The sequence below is a fragment of the Gymnoscopelus braueri genome, assembly GCF_963280865.1.
Source record: "Gymnoscopelus braueri genome assembly, chromosome: 16".
Classification (NCBI taxonomy): Eukaryota; Metazoa; Chordata; class Actinopteri; order Myctophiformes; family Myctophidae; genus Gymnoscopelus; species Gymnoscopelus braueri.
The window spans coordinates 42,707,584-42,723,938 of record NC_137616.1 but is presented as its reverse complement, the minus strand read 5'-3'; the positions used below and the strand labels follow the sequence as shown (position 1 = coordinate 42,723,938).

At 39.6% G+C, this 16,355-nt stretch overlaps 1 protein-coding gene across 2 annotated transcripts in view; it reads right to left on the bottom strand.

The window, feature by feature from the left end:
• The window catches only part of LOC308103136 (uncharacterized protein), a 294,821-nt gene that overhangs the window by 158,972 nt on the left and 119,494 nt on the right, over positions 1 to 16,355 (bottom strand). The window contains exons 2-6 of one of the 2 annotated variants that reach the window (XM_080452997.1): positions 12,291 to 12,392; positions 11,734 to 11,994; positions 8,762 to 8,904; positions 8,462 to 8,580; positions 7,014 to 8,357 (exon numbers count right to left, since the gene is read on the bottom strand). The exons of the other annotated variant lie outside the window; for it this stretch is intronic. Of the exons in view, the coding sequence (XP_080309123.1) occupies positions 8,237 to 8,357; positions 8,462 to 8,580; positions 8,762 to 8,904; positions 11,734 to 11,994; positions 12,291 to 12,392 (746 nt within the window). The 3' untranslated portion in view covers positions 7,014 to 8,236. Of the gene's footprint in view, positions 1 to 7,013; positions 8,358 to 8,461; positions 8,581 to 8,761; positions 8,905 to 11,733; positions 11,995 to 12,290; positions 12,393 to 16,355 lie in introns of those variants that run through there. 2 annotated transcript variants of the gene reach the window in all.

The window sequence follows — 16,355 nt, the reverse complement described above, 5'->3', positions numbered from 1 at the left end:
CAAGTACTAACTATGTTGTATATTCTTCTCTGGTATTGATTAGCTATATCCAAATAATGACATGATTTCAAGATAACAAAAATTTAACTTTAGGAAACTGAAGGAACACAACCACACACCAATGTGACGTCAGAGTTCTGTGTAAAGTTACAATGGTGGATGAGGCAGTATTACTGGGGTGTGTGAGTGTGAGCTGGCAGAGCATCATGCACGCACATAGGAGCCAACCAGTGCTCAACCACCTGCCCAAATGCCTTTATACGAGAAATTGACCTTTTTATGCCTAAATAAGGTTAGGCTAGTTGGTTTTGTTTCCCCCTCCTGATGCACAGCAGCAGATTCTCAGTATTTCTGAGACACAATGTGGGTGTGAGAGGTGTGAAGTCCGGTTTGAGGTCATCTCAGTTCTTAGAAGCTCTCGCTTAAAAACATGCTGCAGCGAGAAGGTTTGAGGACATGGTGGTTAACACTCATTTCACGCTCAAACGTGTGAATTTGCTACGTTCCGTTGGTAGGCTTTTAAACGGGTTAATCATTCAACATTCTTAGGGCTTATCTATTAATCATAATTATAAATGTTTTAATATATGTGTAGCCTATAAAGCGTACCTATATGCCTTAATTGTAAATTGTAAATGTTCACTTTTGCTTGACTGGGACTAATGTACTAGTTTCTCTGGGGTTTTACATTTGCAATGAATTGGCTATTTTCTTTTTCTTCTAAATTATGTTTATATTCAGTTCGCAAGTTCATACAGTATATGCATTTATATTACACATAGATGTATGGTTGTGACGTCAGCACTTATCTATTAGTTTTAGGGTGCATTCAGTGCATTTCCTGCTCCGGAGGGAAATCGTGGTTGTCCCAACAGCATCTGAACAATAGATGACGAGTCATTGCAAAATGTGACGGTAGCAGCTTGTTTACACATACATGTGTAACAAAACAGCGTAAATTAATTAGTGTCTATTCTGACCATTCATCAATTAACTGATACTGTATCAGAGTGCTCTGAAATCGAAGCATATTCTCAGAGCATATTTCCTAAGTTTGTCGTGAGGGTCTGCCCCCTTATTTATTAGGGTGTGTGTAGTGTGGGGGGTACATGATTATGGAACCTGCCCTCCCAAATGTTCAGGTGACCTAATGAACCCCTGATGCTCTCATGACCTTACCGTTTACTCCATAGTAATAATAATAATTGAGACCTTTTTCATCCTGCGGGGGAAATTCTGTTTCAGCTTCACCCAGCTGAGTGCTGCCCACAGAGGAGGGGGGAGGGGGGAGCAGTTAGGGGTTAAGTGTCTTGCTCAGGGACACTTCGACACATTGCTGGCCTGGAATCGGACCTGGGACAATGGACCCTTCGCTAAGCCCCACCCACTCCACTCTGTGACTGGTGGTGCGAAGTTAGTCACACCCAGGCCTGGTAGCGCCTGGCAATCTCGGCTTCTCACCCATTGACTTGCATGTTAAATGGTGGCTTTTCCCCTAAAAAATAATCGATCATTTCAGGAGCAAGAGCTTCAAAATCTCTTCTACATCTAGTCAACAAGGCCTGCAGTAGGCTATGCACTGGACAAATGTGCATGACATTATTTCAACTAAAAACATGGGAAATGTTAGAGGGAGTAATAGCCATGGATACACGACGGTCGACTGTCACGACCGTCATGGATGAACTTCAAGCTGGTGTTTGCACTTTCTCCATTTATGGCCCGTACATCTACATAAACGTTCAAATTTCAAATATATATGCTTATCCCATGGCCACGGATGTTACATGTATATACGGGCTCTCAGAAGTACCTGTATCATCCGTATTGTTCAATAAAAAGCATTTTAATCTGATCGGTGGCCATTTTCTCCATATGCTTTCAACTGAGTGACCCTATCGGTAGGTAGGTGTATTGCACTCGAATACATTATGAGAACATGGCCACTGATCGGATTAAAATGCTTTTCATTGAACAATACAGAATATACGGGTACTTTTGAGAGTCCCTTGCATAATTGTAACATCCGTGGCCATGGGATAAGCACTTTATATTTAAAATCTGAACGTTTATATAGATGTACGGACCGTAAATGGAGAAAGTGCAAACACCAGGTTGAAGGTGATCCTTGACTGTAACAGTTTATGTACCGCAGGGACTGCAGTAGCAGTTAATAAATAGACGAAGAAATGAATTAATAGACTTTAACATGCGGAATCCGAAACAGGCAGCGCTGTGATTCTGAATTTTGTTACGATTACGGTGATTAGTAGCCTATTATTGACACCACCTGGGCGAGTGAGTCGTGTAACTTTCCCGACGTAAGCTGTGTATGTGTTCAACAACACACCCATGAAGCCTTGCAGTTTAAGTGCAGATTTCAGCTTGGGAAAAGCAGCCTCCAACGGGTTTGGGTACGTGGTTCATAGTCACCATTACGTTATCGTGGTATTCCTATTCTTGCCATTATGTTGCAAATGATTGTGTGTGCGCGGGCGATATAACATTGACAGCTATGGCAGGTGACGAAAGCTTGCCAGACCTATGCCAGGCTAACAACGGTTGCTAAGCTGGCATTGGACAATCGCTTTTGGGGTGGGGTTTAGCGAAGGGTCCATTGGGGCTTTTACTAGCAAAGTCTGTAATCTTTCTGAAAATAAGTTGGATACCAAAGCCTTTGGCACCTGATTAGATTTTATTGCTTGCAACTTCCACAATGTATTGGCAAAAACAGCAGATCTACAAGCTCACAGCACTCTCGTTGTGATATGTTGTGAGCTTGTAAAGGCTGTTTTTGGAAACGAGATTTGGTGTAGAGGGCAGGCCCGGATACAGAAATTATTAACTGGGGGGGCATTAATAAATGCGTGCGGCGGCGAACATTTTTTCAGTTTTTTTTTCAGTTTTTTCCTGCTGTTTGTGTAATACTGCTTGCTTCCTATTGTTCTTTTGGGCTTGTTTTCCTAGGCTTCTTTCTCTTGCAATATCTGGCAACACTGCCCATGGAAAATCAGGGCAGAGAATTATTTGAATTGTGCAATGATACATGATGGAATATGATTAAGGATTATTTTGATTATGGTAAGCTCACATTTCATATCATGACATAAATGTAACTTTCACAAGCCCCTGGGGGGGCAGTCAGGGCATTTGGGGGGCATTGCCCCCCGTTGCCCATGCCTAGATCCGGCCCTGGTAGAGGGTAAAACAGAGTGGACCTAGTATAGCCCCCTGGGGGACCCCGGTCAATAATGTATGTAGTGTTTAAAACACTTCATACACTACAGTAATAAAGCCTGTTGGTTTGGGTAAAAGCTGTGCTTTGTTGACCTCTTGTGGTTGAAATGTTGTATATTCAAGGAGACAAAACTGTGGGGAATCTGCTTTGCTCTATTATTGCCAACAATTCCCTAAAAGCACAGTACCAGAGGATACATTACCTAATAGGATACAAGAATGTACCAATTGCTTCCATTTTCAACACCGTTTATGTTGTATCAGGCCCATCCTAAATTATTTCATGCTGCTCCTCAATTGGAGGAATTTCCACAATTATCCCTTTCCTTTCTGATAAAAGTGATCAACTTACTCTCTAAGTTGTATCTCTATATAAATCATTAGTCATACTGTATATCACTCCCCAGCCATTTATCCTGTTTAATTTAAAGTTTCACCACTATAAATTAACTAACTGTTGTACTTGCTGCATGTGATAAACCTTGAACTCTCTGCCATCACCTATATGTATGAATATCCTCCTGTATGTTCTTTTAGCCTGAGGAGCTACTTGTGATTCGGGGGCTTGAGTGCTTTTTTAACCAGTGGGGCTCTGTTTTCACCAATCACAGAGATGTTGGGCTCTGGGGGCATGTTTTCCAAAATGATCTCAGCCATGTTTGTAGTCCTTTTCTCACTAGTGTAGTTTTCCTAAATCTGAGGCAGGCACTCAACTACGTATATATTGCACTGTAGTTGATAATCTATGCATATATTTCATCACATCTTAGTTACACCATTGTTCTTGTGAAATAGTGGTGTTCTTATTCACTGTATATCACTATGTTAGACACTATATAACACCAACACATTATAAACATGGCCACAATACCCCAAAACAACATAATTACAATTGTAAGTAAGTCAGAATGATGGACAGAGGTTGGCTATGGATGGATATGAAGACAGTACAGACAGTGTACAGATAGTGTTGTTACAAATACGTTTTGTAAAAAAAGACAAAAACAAATATGTTTGTCAATTTAGCGCATGGTGCCAAGTTTATTACTTCCTCTTGATAATGACTCACAAAGCAAGTGTTGCACAGCAACAACCCAACAGGTTACATTTCACAAGTTTATGTGTCCATGTTCATCTTGTTATTTCGTCTTCTGTACTTTGTTATTGATCAATCAGGCTCCTAAGATTCTTTTGTAACAAATAATCCAAAAAGCTAAGTTACATTCACATCGTCTCCCTGGTACAGCTGTGGCATCATTGTAGGCAGAGAAATTGATGCACCTCTACAGTGTTAAACAATAATAATAGAAAAGCAAAATAGCAAAATAGCAATAAACAGTATTTAGTATGTCGCAAAAAACAGTAAAAGAAAGAAACTATGAATGTAATTGCATCTACACAGTCATAGATTGTGACATTTGTCTGTCAGAAGTCCAGGATTCAGTTGCACAGGGAAGTGTTGAATCCTGGGTCTCTGAGCTTGGTGAGGAGCTTGGAGACACAATAGTGTTTAATGATGAACTGTAGTCAATGAACATCATTCTCACATTGTGTTCCTTAGTTTCAAATAAGGACACACAAAATAACACACAATAGGGTGATTTTTTTTGTATTGCAGTAGGAGGATAGACTTAGCATTTCTTTTGCAATGCAATGTACAATTTACAATGTAATGGAAACCCCATGTCTGACTCAAAGCATTTACAGTATTTAAACCGTTATATACTAGTTAAACAAACAACTAAATGTCAATGTGTTCTATGAGGTCACATAATCGACTGGCAGTAAACTTTAGTTGCCTAGGTCACAGGTCACTAGATGCAAAGTTGACTACAACAATACATCTCTAGAATAACTACACACTGGTTACACTGTTTAATTTCAGACATAATTATTACAATAATAACTCTGTGCTTACTTATACTTTCTTTGACAGTGTATGTCCTTAAAGCAAAATGAATAACCACGTTAGGCCAGTTGGTGGTTTGTATTAATGTGGTTAAAAAGGCAACACTTATGCTCACAATTTTACAAGATATACAAAATCTCATCATATTGCCAAGCCTTCATTCTAGTTGAATAGACTTATTACTCATCCTCTTATAGAGGAAAGCAGAAGCTTCTCCAGTCTCCTGCAGCTATAATCTCTCATGAACTGTTTTATGTGTAGATGGTTGAACTCGGTTTCCTGCGCAATTGCTGACATTTTTACCATTGAGCTAATAGAGCCTGCCTGCTTGCTCAGGGGATAAATTGAATCTTGACCATCAGGTCAAAATTCTTGTCAGATCCTGTGTCTAGGTGAGACATGACCTTTGACACGACCTAAATGTCTCAATAGAAGAGCAGGGAGACAAAATACAACCACCCCAGTTGTATAACTTATATTGTATTAATATACAGATTGGGCAAAATTACATTTTGTTCATTAAAAATAGTCACATAGTGCTGCTTTAAGTACATTTTGTACTGCTCATTTCACTATTTAAGCTGCAGTGTCATCACTGAAGTTAAACGGATATTTCACTTTAAAACACTTCATTTTAACATCTACTCTGGCTTTGTGTGCACCCCAGACAGAATTTAAGTTGCTTGATTCAATATTTACATATTTGATATCCATTTTTATTAGACACTCCCCCTTCCTTTATAAACCCATTGTAACTTCAAACTCCATTTTAACCATGTTAGAGAGCATCACTCATGTTAGAGAGCATCCAGGTTTTTTTATCTGAACATAATGAATTACCAACAGTACGTACTACCAGGCCATTCACTGGCCCAGTACCTGCAGAGTAAACAACATAACACACATCACATACAGTAAATCACATACAGTGACTTTGATAGAATTACAATAGAAACACTTTTAAAATGTCTCACCATGTTGTCTGTGTTGATCTCTGTAAGTTGTATTATTTATAAATCATTATCAGCCATTTATCCTATTTAAATGAAAGTTTCACCACTATAAATCAACTCACTATTGTTCTTGCTGCAATTACATGTGTTGAACCATGAACTCTCTGCCTTCACGTCCTCTATGTACTTTTATCCTGAGGAGCTACTTGGCTACGTGGTAAGGGGGGGTTAGGGGTGCTATTTTAACCAGTTTTCACCACAGATGTTGGGCTCTGGGGGCAGATTTTCCAAAATGTTCTCAGCCATGTTTGTAGTCCTTTTCTCACCGTGTAGTTTTCCTAAATCTGCGGCAGGCACGCAATTACGTATATTGCATTGTAACTGATAATCTATGCATATATTTCAGCAAATCTTAGTTACACCATTGTTCTTGTGAAGTAGTGTTGTTCTTATTCACTATCACTCTGTTAGACGATATATAACACATTATAAACATACATGACCACAATACCCCAAACCCCCATAATTACATTACATTTGTAAATAAGTCAGAATGATGGACAGAGGTTGGCTATGGATGGATAGATATGAAGACACTACAGACCAGACCAGTGTTGTTACAAATATGTTTATGTAAATTTAGGGCAAGTTTATTACTTCCTCTTAAAAATGACTCACAAAACAAGTGTTGCACAGCAACAGCAACATGTTACATTTCACAAGTTTATGTGTCAATGTTCATCTTGTTATTTGGTCTTCTTTATTTGGTTGTTAAATATTCAGGCTCCTAAAATGCTTTTGTAACAAATAATCCAAAAAGCTAAGTTACATCGGCTCCCTGATACAGCTGTGGCATCATTGCAGACATTAATGCACTTTAAGCCTCCTCCACAGTGTTCAACATTAAACAAGTATATAATAAAAAGCAATAAACAGTATTTAGTATGTTGCAAAACACATTAAACCAAAGATAAATCAACTTTACATTTTGAATGAACATCAATGAACACAATGAACACATGAAATGAACACAATGAACAACATTGAACATCATCCAACACAATGAACATCATTCTCACATTGTGTTCCTTAGTTGCAAATTAATGGGAAATCTGTATTTGAGTGCAGATTGGGGAGAAAGACAAAATAAGGCAAGCGACAACAGTTCAGATTGCAACTGCAGTAGGAGAGCAGACTTACATTTACAATGCAATTTCCAATTTCCATTGTAATGGAAACCCCTGTCTGACTCAAAGCATTCCCAGTAATCACACAATCAGCAAAGCTTTCTCTGTAAGGTCACAACATCTAACACAAACTATGTTTACATTAATCTGTATTGACAACAACAGTGGCAGCTAACTTTATAGTTGCCTAGGTCACAGGTCAATTTCACAGGTCACTAGATACAAAGTTGACTTCAACAATACATCACTGGTTACACTGTGTAATTTCAGCCATAACTATTATAATGATAACTCTGTGCTTACTTATACTTTCTTTGACAGTGTAAACATGTCTAAAGCAAAACAAATAACCACGTCAGGCCATTATAGTTGGTGGTTTGTATTAATGTGTTCATGGGATAAAGAAAAACTGAAAAAGGTAACACTTATGCCATATCATAATTTTACGATATATTGTATCCAAAATCTCATCATATTGCCCTAGATGGTATCGGCCTTCATTCTAGTTGAATAGACTTTTTACTCATCCTCTTATAGAGGAAAGCAGAAGCTTCTCCAGCCTCCTGCAGCTATAATCCCTCATGAGCTGTTTTATGAATAGACGGTCCATATCCTTTTTCTTCCACTTTCATAAAAAAAAAGATTATTGAATGTATGGTATTAAATACATTTTGTACTTCTGCAAATTAAAATGTTATATTTGTTCTAATTTCACTACTATTTAAGACTGTTTAACTTCACAAAGCAGAACTCTAAGCTGCAGTGTCATCAATGGAGTTAAAGGGGTATTTCACTTTAAAACACATTTTAACGTCTACTCTGGCTTTTGTATTCTCCCCAGACTACTTGATTCAATGTTTTGATATTTGATATTCATTGAATCAGACACGCCCCCTTCCTTTATGAACCCATTGTAACTTCAAACTCCATTTTAACCATGTTAGAGAGCATCACTTCTCACAGATCCAGGTTTTTGTATCTGAACATGATGAATGATACCATAGTCCATCACTTTGCCAGTAGTATGCACATACAGACTTAGTACTACCAGGATATCCACTGCCCCAGTACCTGCAGAGTAAACAACATAATGTATTTTTAACCACATGCACTCAGTCACTCACATACAGTGACTTTGATAGAATTACAATAGAGAAACTTGTAAAATGTCTCACCCTGTTCTAAGTGGGGATTGATCCACCCATGTCCATGTGCTCCGAGAACTTTTCAGACCAATCCAAGTCTGCCTTTTGGATGGTACTTCACACCCATGGTTTAATCTTCCAATTAAATCCTGATCATTGGTACATGAACCATAATTAATTTTCTGTAATACATTCAGGTTTTCACTATAATCACATAATTATATCACATGCACCTTTGTGGATGCTGGAGACACACACACACACACACGCGCGCACACAGGCACACGCACGCAGGCACACGCACGCACGCATGCAGAGAGATACACTAACCTGTTCTAGTTTACTGTTAATGATCACCAGATATGCTCCCGCCTTCAAACATTCGTTTCTGCTTTCCTCCCAAGTTTTCTCTTCAGTAGATCTGTAGTAACAGCGGTCTCCAAACTTCATCCATCCATCGGGACACGACTTGACTAAACATCAAACAGGGTTACACTGATGGATTTTTATGCACTGACAAGTTCTAACAGTCTAGTAGTCAAATACAAAACCTGAGTAAGAAAATACCAGAGTAATATAATTACGTCATTTGGTCTATTGCCCAAATAACAGTAGAATAAAGACTCCCTTCATCTTTATAGCATTTTAGTATGCAGAGACACATGGAAGTGAAGTGTTGGACAGACACTGTGGAGCACAGACATTCTGCTCAATGGAACAATAATGGCTAGTGGTGTGAGTGAGTGGATTCTGAGACTCAGAGAACACAGAGACAAAGTTTAGTTTCTCCTAACTGTTTGTTGTTTAATTTACATCTCATCTTTTGTGTCCAAGCCAGAGAGGAGGCAACAATGACTACAGTATCGCCACCACAGAACTGAGCTGTTTGAGATGCAAGCAGTATGATGGATTTCTGTGTCACAACATGTTGCCCCCGCAGTACGACCTGGGTAAAAGTGGAGAGCCAAGCCTTGCCACTAAAGCATGAGGAGCTGGTACTGTATGTGCAGTTGTGCACCCTCTCATTACCTTGTGCTTATGTCCAAGGTACTAAACTGCTCAAAAAAAGTTTGGAAACTTAACTTCGGTCAATTATATCTCCCCTTTAATAATACCAATTGGTAATGTGTTTTATATCATTTTTATCGTTGATTAGTCACCTTTACAACAAGGTACAGCTTGTAAGGATCGTTCATGGCATTCATGGAATGAGCAACACAGCTAAACGTGTGGGTAGCGCCTCCAAAAAATTTGCCAAAATCACCCAATATGCTTCTGTTGGTAATCACTCTTGTTTTGAGCAACCTGCCAGCACACATCTGCTGAGAGGTGTGTGCCAGTAGTCACAGGTGTGTGACTGCCTCACAGGTGAGTGACTGGCACCTGAACATGGGTTCTGCAACTTTGTTGAGTTTGTGTATGCTCCAAGCAGCAACACTGCCCCCATGGAAACATGCCACGTTTGTCCCTTCAGGATAAGGCCCGTGTGCAATAGGGCAAGTGAAGGTGGTGTTCCGTTATGCAGAGTGACAGCATTATTTGGTGTCAGCCCTGGTACCATTTCCAAACTTAGGACCAAGTTCTGTGAGACAGGTGAAGTCAACAAGGAAGACAACAACCCAAGACCCCTTGCTTCACTGAGGAACCATAGATTTACAGGCAAGATTTGCACAACGGTACCAAAGACAGATGTCAAAGTTGCAGGGTCCATGCTCAGGTGCCAGTCACACACCTGTGACTGGCACACACCTGCCTGCAAATGGTACCAGGGCTGACATCAAGTAATGCGTAATCTGCGTAACGGAACACCAGCTTCACTTGCCCTATTGCACACGGGCCTTATCCTGAAGGGACAAACGTGGCATCTTTCCATGGGGGCAGTGTTGCTGCTTGGAGCATACACAAACTCAACAAAGTTGCAGAACACATTTTCAGGTGCACACCTCAGCAGGTGTGTGCTGGCAGGTTGCTCAAAACAAGAGCGATTACCAACAGAAGCATATTAGGTGATTTTGGCACATTTTTGGGAGGCGCTACCCACACGTTTAGCTGTGTTGCTCATTCCACGAATGCTCGATCCTTACAAGCTGTACCTCGTTGTAAAGGTGACGATAAAAATGATATAAAACACAATACCAATTGGTATTATTAAAGGGGAGATGTAATTGACCGAAGTTAAGTTTCCGAACTTTTTTTGAGCAGTTTGTTTGTGTACAACCAGATGTAAGAGTAGGAGAGAGGAGATAACTATCTGTCTATAGCTGCCCGTTTTTTTTACTTTGAACAAAGATGGAGCTATACCTGACACATCTTTTTTGATGTCTTCTTAGCAGCATGAAAAAACAAAAACAGACCCTTTTAAAAGAATACATTTAGTATTGTACTAGGTACTTTATAAACAAATGCAAACAAAAATAAACAACTATGTTTTTAATGGGCTGGTGAAGGATTAGTGCACCAGGGCTCAATGGGCTCAGGGCTCAGGGCTCTGTGTTTTCCATTACAGAAGTCTCATATCTGGGGCAATAAATGTGCCAATCACCATGGTAATTTCTTTTACAATAATACGTTTGTAGCTTGTGTATTGTTACTTTTTATCTAGTTCCACCTATTGGCAAACTGGGGTGATGTCGGTGTAAATTAATTGTCATGTTTGAAATATTCCTACTGACGTAACCTCCTCTCATGTAGCAGATACGACATACCATTGTCTTTTTATCCACCAGTGTCTTGCCATCGCCCTCATAATTCACAGGGAACGTCAGACTAAGACCTCTCTACTATGACATCAGCGTGATTTTTTTATTTCGGTGCAGACAGCAGTTTGCAACTTGTCTGCTGGTTACATCATTTGAGCTGCCTTGTTGAGCTCAGAGCCATTGAGAGAGCTGTCTGTCAACAGGTCTGATTGAGTGCAGAGCACATTGTTGATAAAAAAAGGCGAGTGTATCTTTCGGTTCGTAATGCCGTAACACCACTAATAAATAAACTAAATGAATAAATACATGAATGAATTAATTGATTAATGCATTAAACTAATTATGTACATTCAAGCAAAGAAATGAGCTGCTTCGTGCCATTTTATCAGCTTGTGAGCTACTGCCAGAATGTATTAATGCTTTCCCTCAACCTCTTTGTGTCTCTCTCTCTCTCTTTCTCGCTCTCTCACTGATCGAGCTCTGGTCTCACATCACACACAACAGAAACCGTTGACAACCAATGCTGATTTGCGAGAACATCCCTGAGTAATTCAATAACAATACATAAATATATTCATAAAACATGTTTGTAACCTCACGCACCTGCTTTAAGCTGGTTTACTTCACTCGCCAGGTCGTTGTTAGAGGTGTTTAATTGATTTCTCTCCAGGATCACGTTGTTGTAGGAGGTGTTTAATTGATTTCTCTCCAGGGTCAGGTTGGTGTAGTCGCTCTTTAATAGATTTCTCTCCAGGGTCAGGTTGGTGTAGTCGCTCTTTAATTGATTTCTCTCCAGGGTCAGGTTGGTGTTGTCAGTCTTTAGCCGTTCCCGGTTCAGGGTCAGGTTGTTAATGACTGAATTATCTGCAAAGGACAAATATCTTGGTGATAAACACAGTTGTTGCCGCTGTTCATGATGAGGTCAAACATCGGTGTGGAAAAATAGCTTTTTATAACTTGTTAACACCACTTTATTCATTGTACTTTGCACATGCATACAATAATACACAAAACACTCAACAGTAGAAACAATACGAATTTGAAAAGAAGTCAAATCAAGGTTTGGGTTAATACCAGGGTGACGTTTATTAGTAACAAAATATCAGGCAACAAAATGTCTGAGTGAGTGATGTGGTAGTTTAGTGACATGGAATACTCACAGTGCACGACCAGGCCTATGATCACACCCAGCAGCATAAGACACAACGTCCCCAGACTCCCAGTAACTCTGAGAGGCCATCTCACTGTTTTAGAGCGCTGTCCTGTAACAGAAAATACAGCTACTAGATTTGAACTGACCAAGTCTCTCTAATACTTCTACACATCAAATAAATGATAGTGAAGGATATACACTTGTTAAATGTTGTGCTACAAGAAAATCTGAATGAAATCTGAATAATCTTTTCCTGAAGCCTTGTTTTTGTACAGTAAAGTATTTTTCCACTTTGAAAAATAGAAACTCACCCTGAGTCTGTCTTCCTGCTGCGTTGTCCCTCATGTCCTCCTGTGGTTCAGGGGCAACATCCACGTTCTCATAGATGTCCACCACTCTCTCCTCCATCTGTCCTGTGTCCTCAGTGTCCCCTCTCTGTCCTCTGTCTCCATCCCTATGTCTCACCTTCTTTGTCAAGTCTGGCATGGAATAAATATCTGTAGACATCGTACAAGGATGAGAGGCTTGAAATGTAACTATTGAGTGCAAATACTCTATGTTGTATATTATTCTGTATTGATTATATCCAAATAATAACGATTACTAAGTAACTATAAACTTTTTAGTTTGACAAATTATGATTGTGTCTCTCTGTGTCGGGTTGGCGTAATGGTGTACAAATAAGGAAGTGCAAAAGGACATCCACAAACTCAGACTCACATTATTGCTCGTGCACGTGCTGACACTACAGGGAAGTTGTGCATAATGCGTACGTTAAAAGTGTGATCACAGGTTGACCACAATGACTTTCAACAGTGACTGCAGAATGCAAAATGGAAAGTTTTTTTTAACTTCATCTGCCTTATGTTCAGAAAATGACACATTTAAAGCACAGCAGCTATCTATCCTTCACCACCAGAACCACCTCTGACCAAATTTGAGTCCACAGCCCATTGATTCTCAAATTTCCTTTTTTCATTTATTCTATAGCAGGGGGAAAAGTAGCACTATACCAACATTTTGTCCAAAGCTCAGTGTTTAACCCATTAAAATAATTTTAGATTTTAGCTATATATGTGGGTGTGTAACAAGAAATCATGAATTTCTTTGTAAATCTTTGAATATATAATTATTTTTGAATCGTTCCTTTGGGGTCCCTGGAAAAAATGATTCTGAAATGGGGATCTGCGGCCAAATACATTTTGGGGGTCCTTGACATGAAAAGTTTTGAGCACCACTGATATAGCGACATACTTTTTTTTTCTTCCAGAAACTGGATTTAGAAGAATGTGTCGGATCGGCCTCAGGTCTTAATGGGTTAATAAAGCGACACTCCTGTATCACATGTTGACCTCTATGAATAAAGCCGCATAGAATATCAACACAGGGTGACTTGACACATCAAGCACATACAGTACTATAACTATAGTGTTGCGCATAATTCAACATCTACTCTGGGGTCTGATGCTGATGGTTTGGAGGTGGCGCCGTGCTGGAGATGTCTTTGAGGAGGAAGCTGGAAGCTATAATGGCCGACACATCCCGATCCCACCCCCTCCAGAGAGAGAGATGAGGAATGATGAGGTAATGACAGATTCATTCTCCCACGAGAACAATGGACTCGGCCTGTCCTTCGTGCCGGTAGCCATGAGGTTATACAGCGAAGCACATGGTCGCTCTGCTCAGCCCATTGTCTAATGTCTCTCACTCACAGCTATAAACGGTGTTTTTTGCTTCATTCGTTGCTGTCCTTACCACCTTTTTTATGACAATACTGTACAAATACTGTCACTGTATATTATGGATACTTTATACTGTACTGATACTGTATTACTGTGTTTGTGTAGCTTTGAATCTGAAATCTAGCTTCAGCAAAAACTGGGATATTCCATTTTTGTCAAATATACGGCTGGCTTTATTAAGATGCCAATTTGCCAAAATATGGAACATTAAAAAAGAATAGATAGAGCAATGATATTGAGTCACAGAAGAACATTTGAATGAAAATCAATTTAAGTAACAGCAGACACAGACATTCAAATTGTAGTCTTGGATTTTGCAGGTAATAATAATATTATAGTCCACACTCCTTCATGGTATTTGTCAGTGTATATTTGCATACCAGTGAAATGAGGTATCTGCATTTAACCCATCCTAATTCAAGTAACAGGAGCAGTGGGCGCTACAATTGGGAGCGATTAGGGGTTAAGAGTCTTGGTCAGGGACACACATCGACAAACATTGCTCAAATCAAACCCAGGATAAACAGGGTCTAACCACTCAGCTGGCCGCCCTTTCTAAGCTAACAAAAGCTCACAAACAAACGTGTAATCTGAAGAAAAAAATGTGTAAAAGCAACAATTTATGGATGGGGAGGGTGTATCAATCAGTGAATTACACAATTAAGTGGTTGCAGTTTCACACTTTCTCTCTCTCTCTCTCTCTCTCTCTTAAAGTGCACTTTGGGCAATCAGGGGAAAATTGGTAGGTGCTCAAGGCCCCTAATTAGACAATGAGCTCGTGTGACACACCTGTCGGGTGAGTCAATCAAGGCACACAGAATAAAACAGCCATTTCCACACAGTCAGGGGAGAGCCTCGATCTGTCTTGAGAGAACATCACTTCTGCTCTCTCTCCCCTGTAAGAGTTTCCTGTGTAGTGATACATTTTCCAGAGTTACAGTTTATACCATGGCTTGGCAAGCAGCATAGCTGTATGATTCCTGTCTAGAGAGAATCAGTGGATACAGATATGGTCTGTGCTCCTAAATGGAATTCCACTGAGAAACCAGTAGTCGGCCTACCCATAAAGCTGTGAAATCCATCCATACACATGTTTAAAATACTTATTGTTCTGTATGTCCATGCGTTATTCGTAGTACTCGTAGTGACTGTCAAGATGAAGCTATACTCTATTTGACATTTATGTGGGGGAACAATAACATTGTGGCGCACAACCGGATACGGTACGGATATTAGTAGCCGTGCTCTAGTAGGCTGAGTCAAGACAGGATCATAGTGTGGAAAGCCTGATGACGCAAGGTTAGTACTGTGCTACTGAATCTGCCAGTCACTTTTATTTGCTCAAGGTGAAGTTATATAATTAACATTCTAACATCCCCATCTTCATTGTAGATGTGTGCCTGCCATTTCCAAAGTGACACTGGCAAATTCATCACCCACTGCATTGTGGAGGAGATGGATGAGAACACGTCTCTGGAGGAGCTGCAGAAGATGATTGTTGTATCTTTGGTCTACAGGATGTTTCTCTGTTTCTATGAGGTGAGTCAATCTTCACCTTCCTGTCCAAGCAGTGACCTAAACCACCCCCAAGTTACCAAACGTCCTGCTGCGATGGACAAATGCAGTGACTGAACACAATCATCATTACTATAGGGGGATTCCAAGATCTTAGAAATATCAGAAATCATTTATGTGCATAATCTTTTGTCAGTTAATTTTTCATTTTTAGTCATTGTCTATTCCTTATAATCAAGACAAAACAAAACAAAACAAAACAACAATAACCATTCTCCATCATATTAAAGCCTGTAATTGTCACAGTACACCTTTTGGTACTTAAGTCTTAAAAGTACAAAAATAAAATTATGTTTCACCGTCAACTCACTGTTTAGTAGCCTACTTGCTGCAATTGTATGTGACAGCAAAGAACCTTGAACTCTCTGCCATCACTTCCTCTGTACTTTTAGCCTAAGGAGCTACATGTGATTAGGGGGCTTGAGTGCTATTTTAACCAGTTACTATGGGCCTCTATTTTCACCAGTCACAGAGATGTTGGGCTCTGGTAGTCTTTTTCTCACTCTGTAGTTTCATAAACATCTTTGTTTTCCTTTTAATCATCTTTTATATAGGCCAAAACTATAAAATGAGAGAAAAATGAAAGCCATACATACACATTAGGATGATGCCATTTTCAAGTACTGTATGATGTTTGTACAGATTTGATTTGATTGTTGTTTGTACAAGAGAAAACGCTACTCAAATACATAATACACCTTTCACAAAGAACAAGAGCTGTGCTGGTAAGGTGAGAACCCTCACCACACATCATT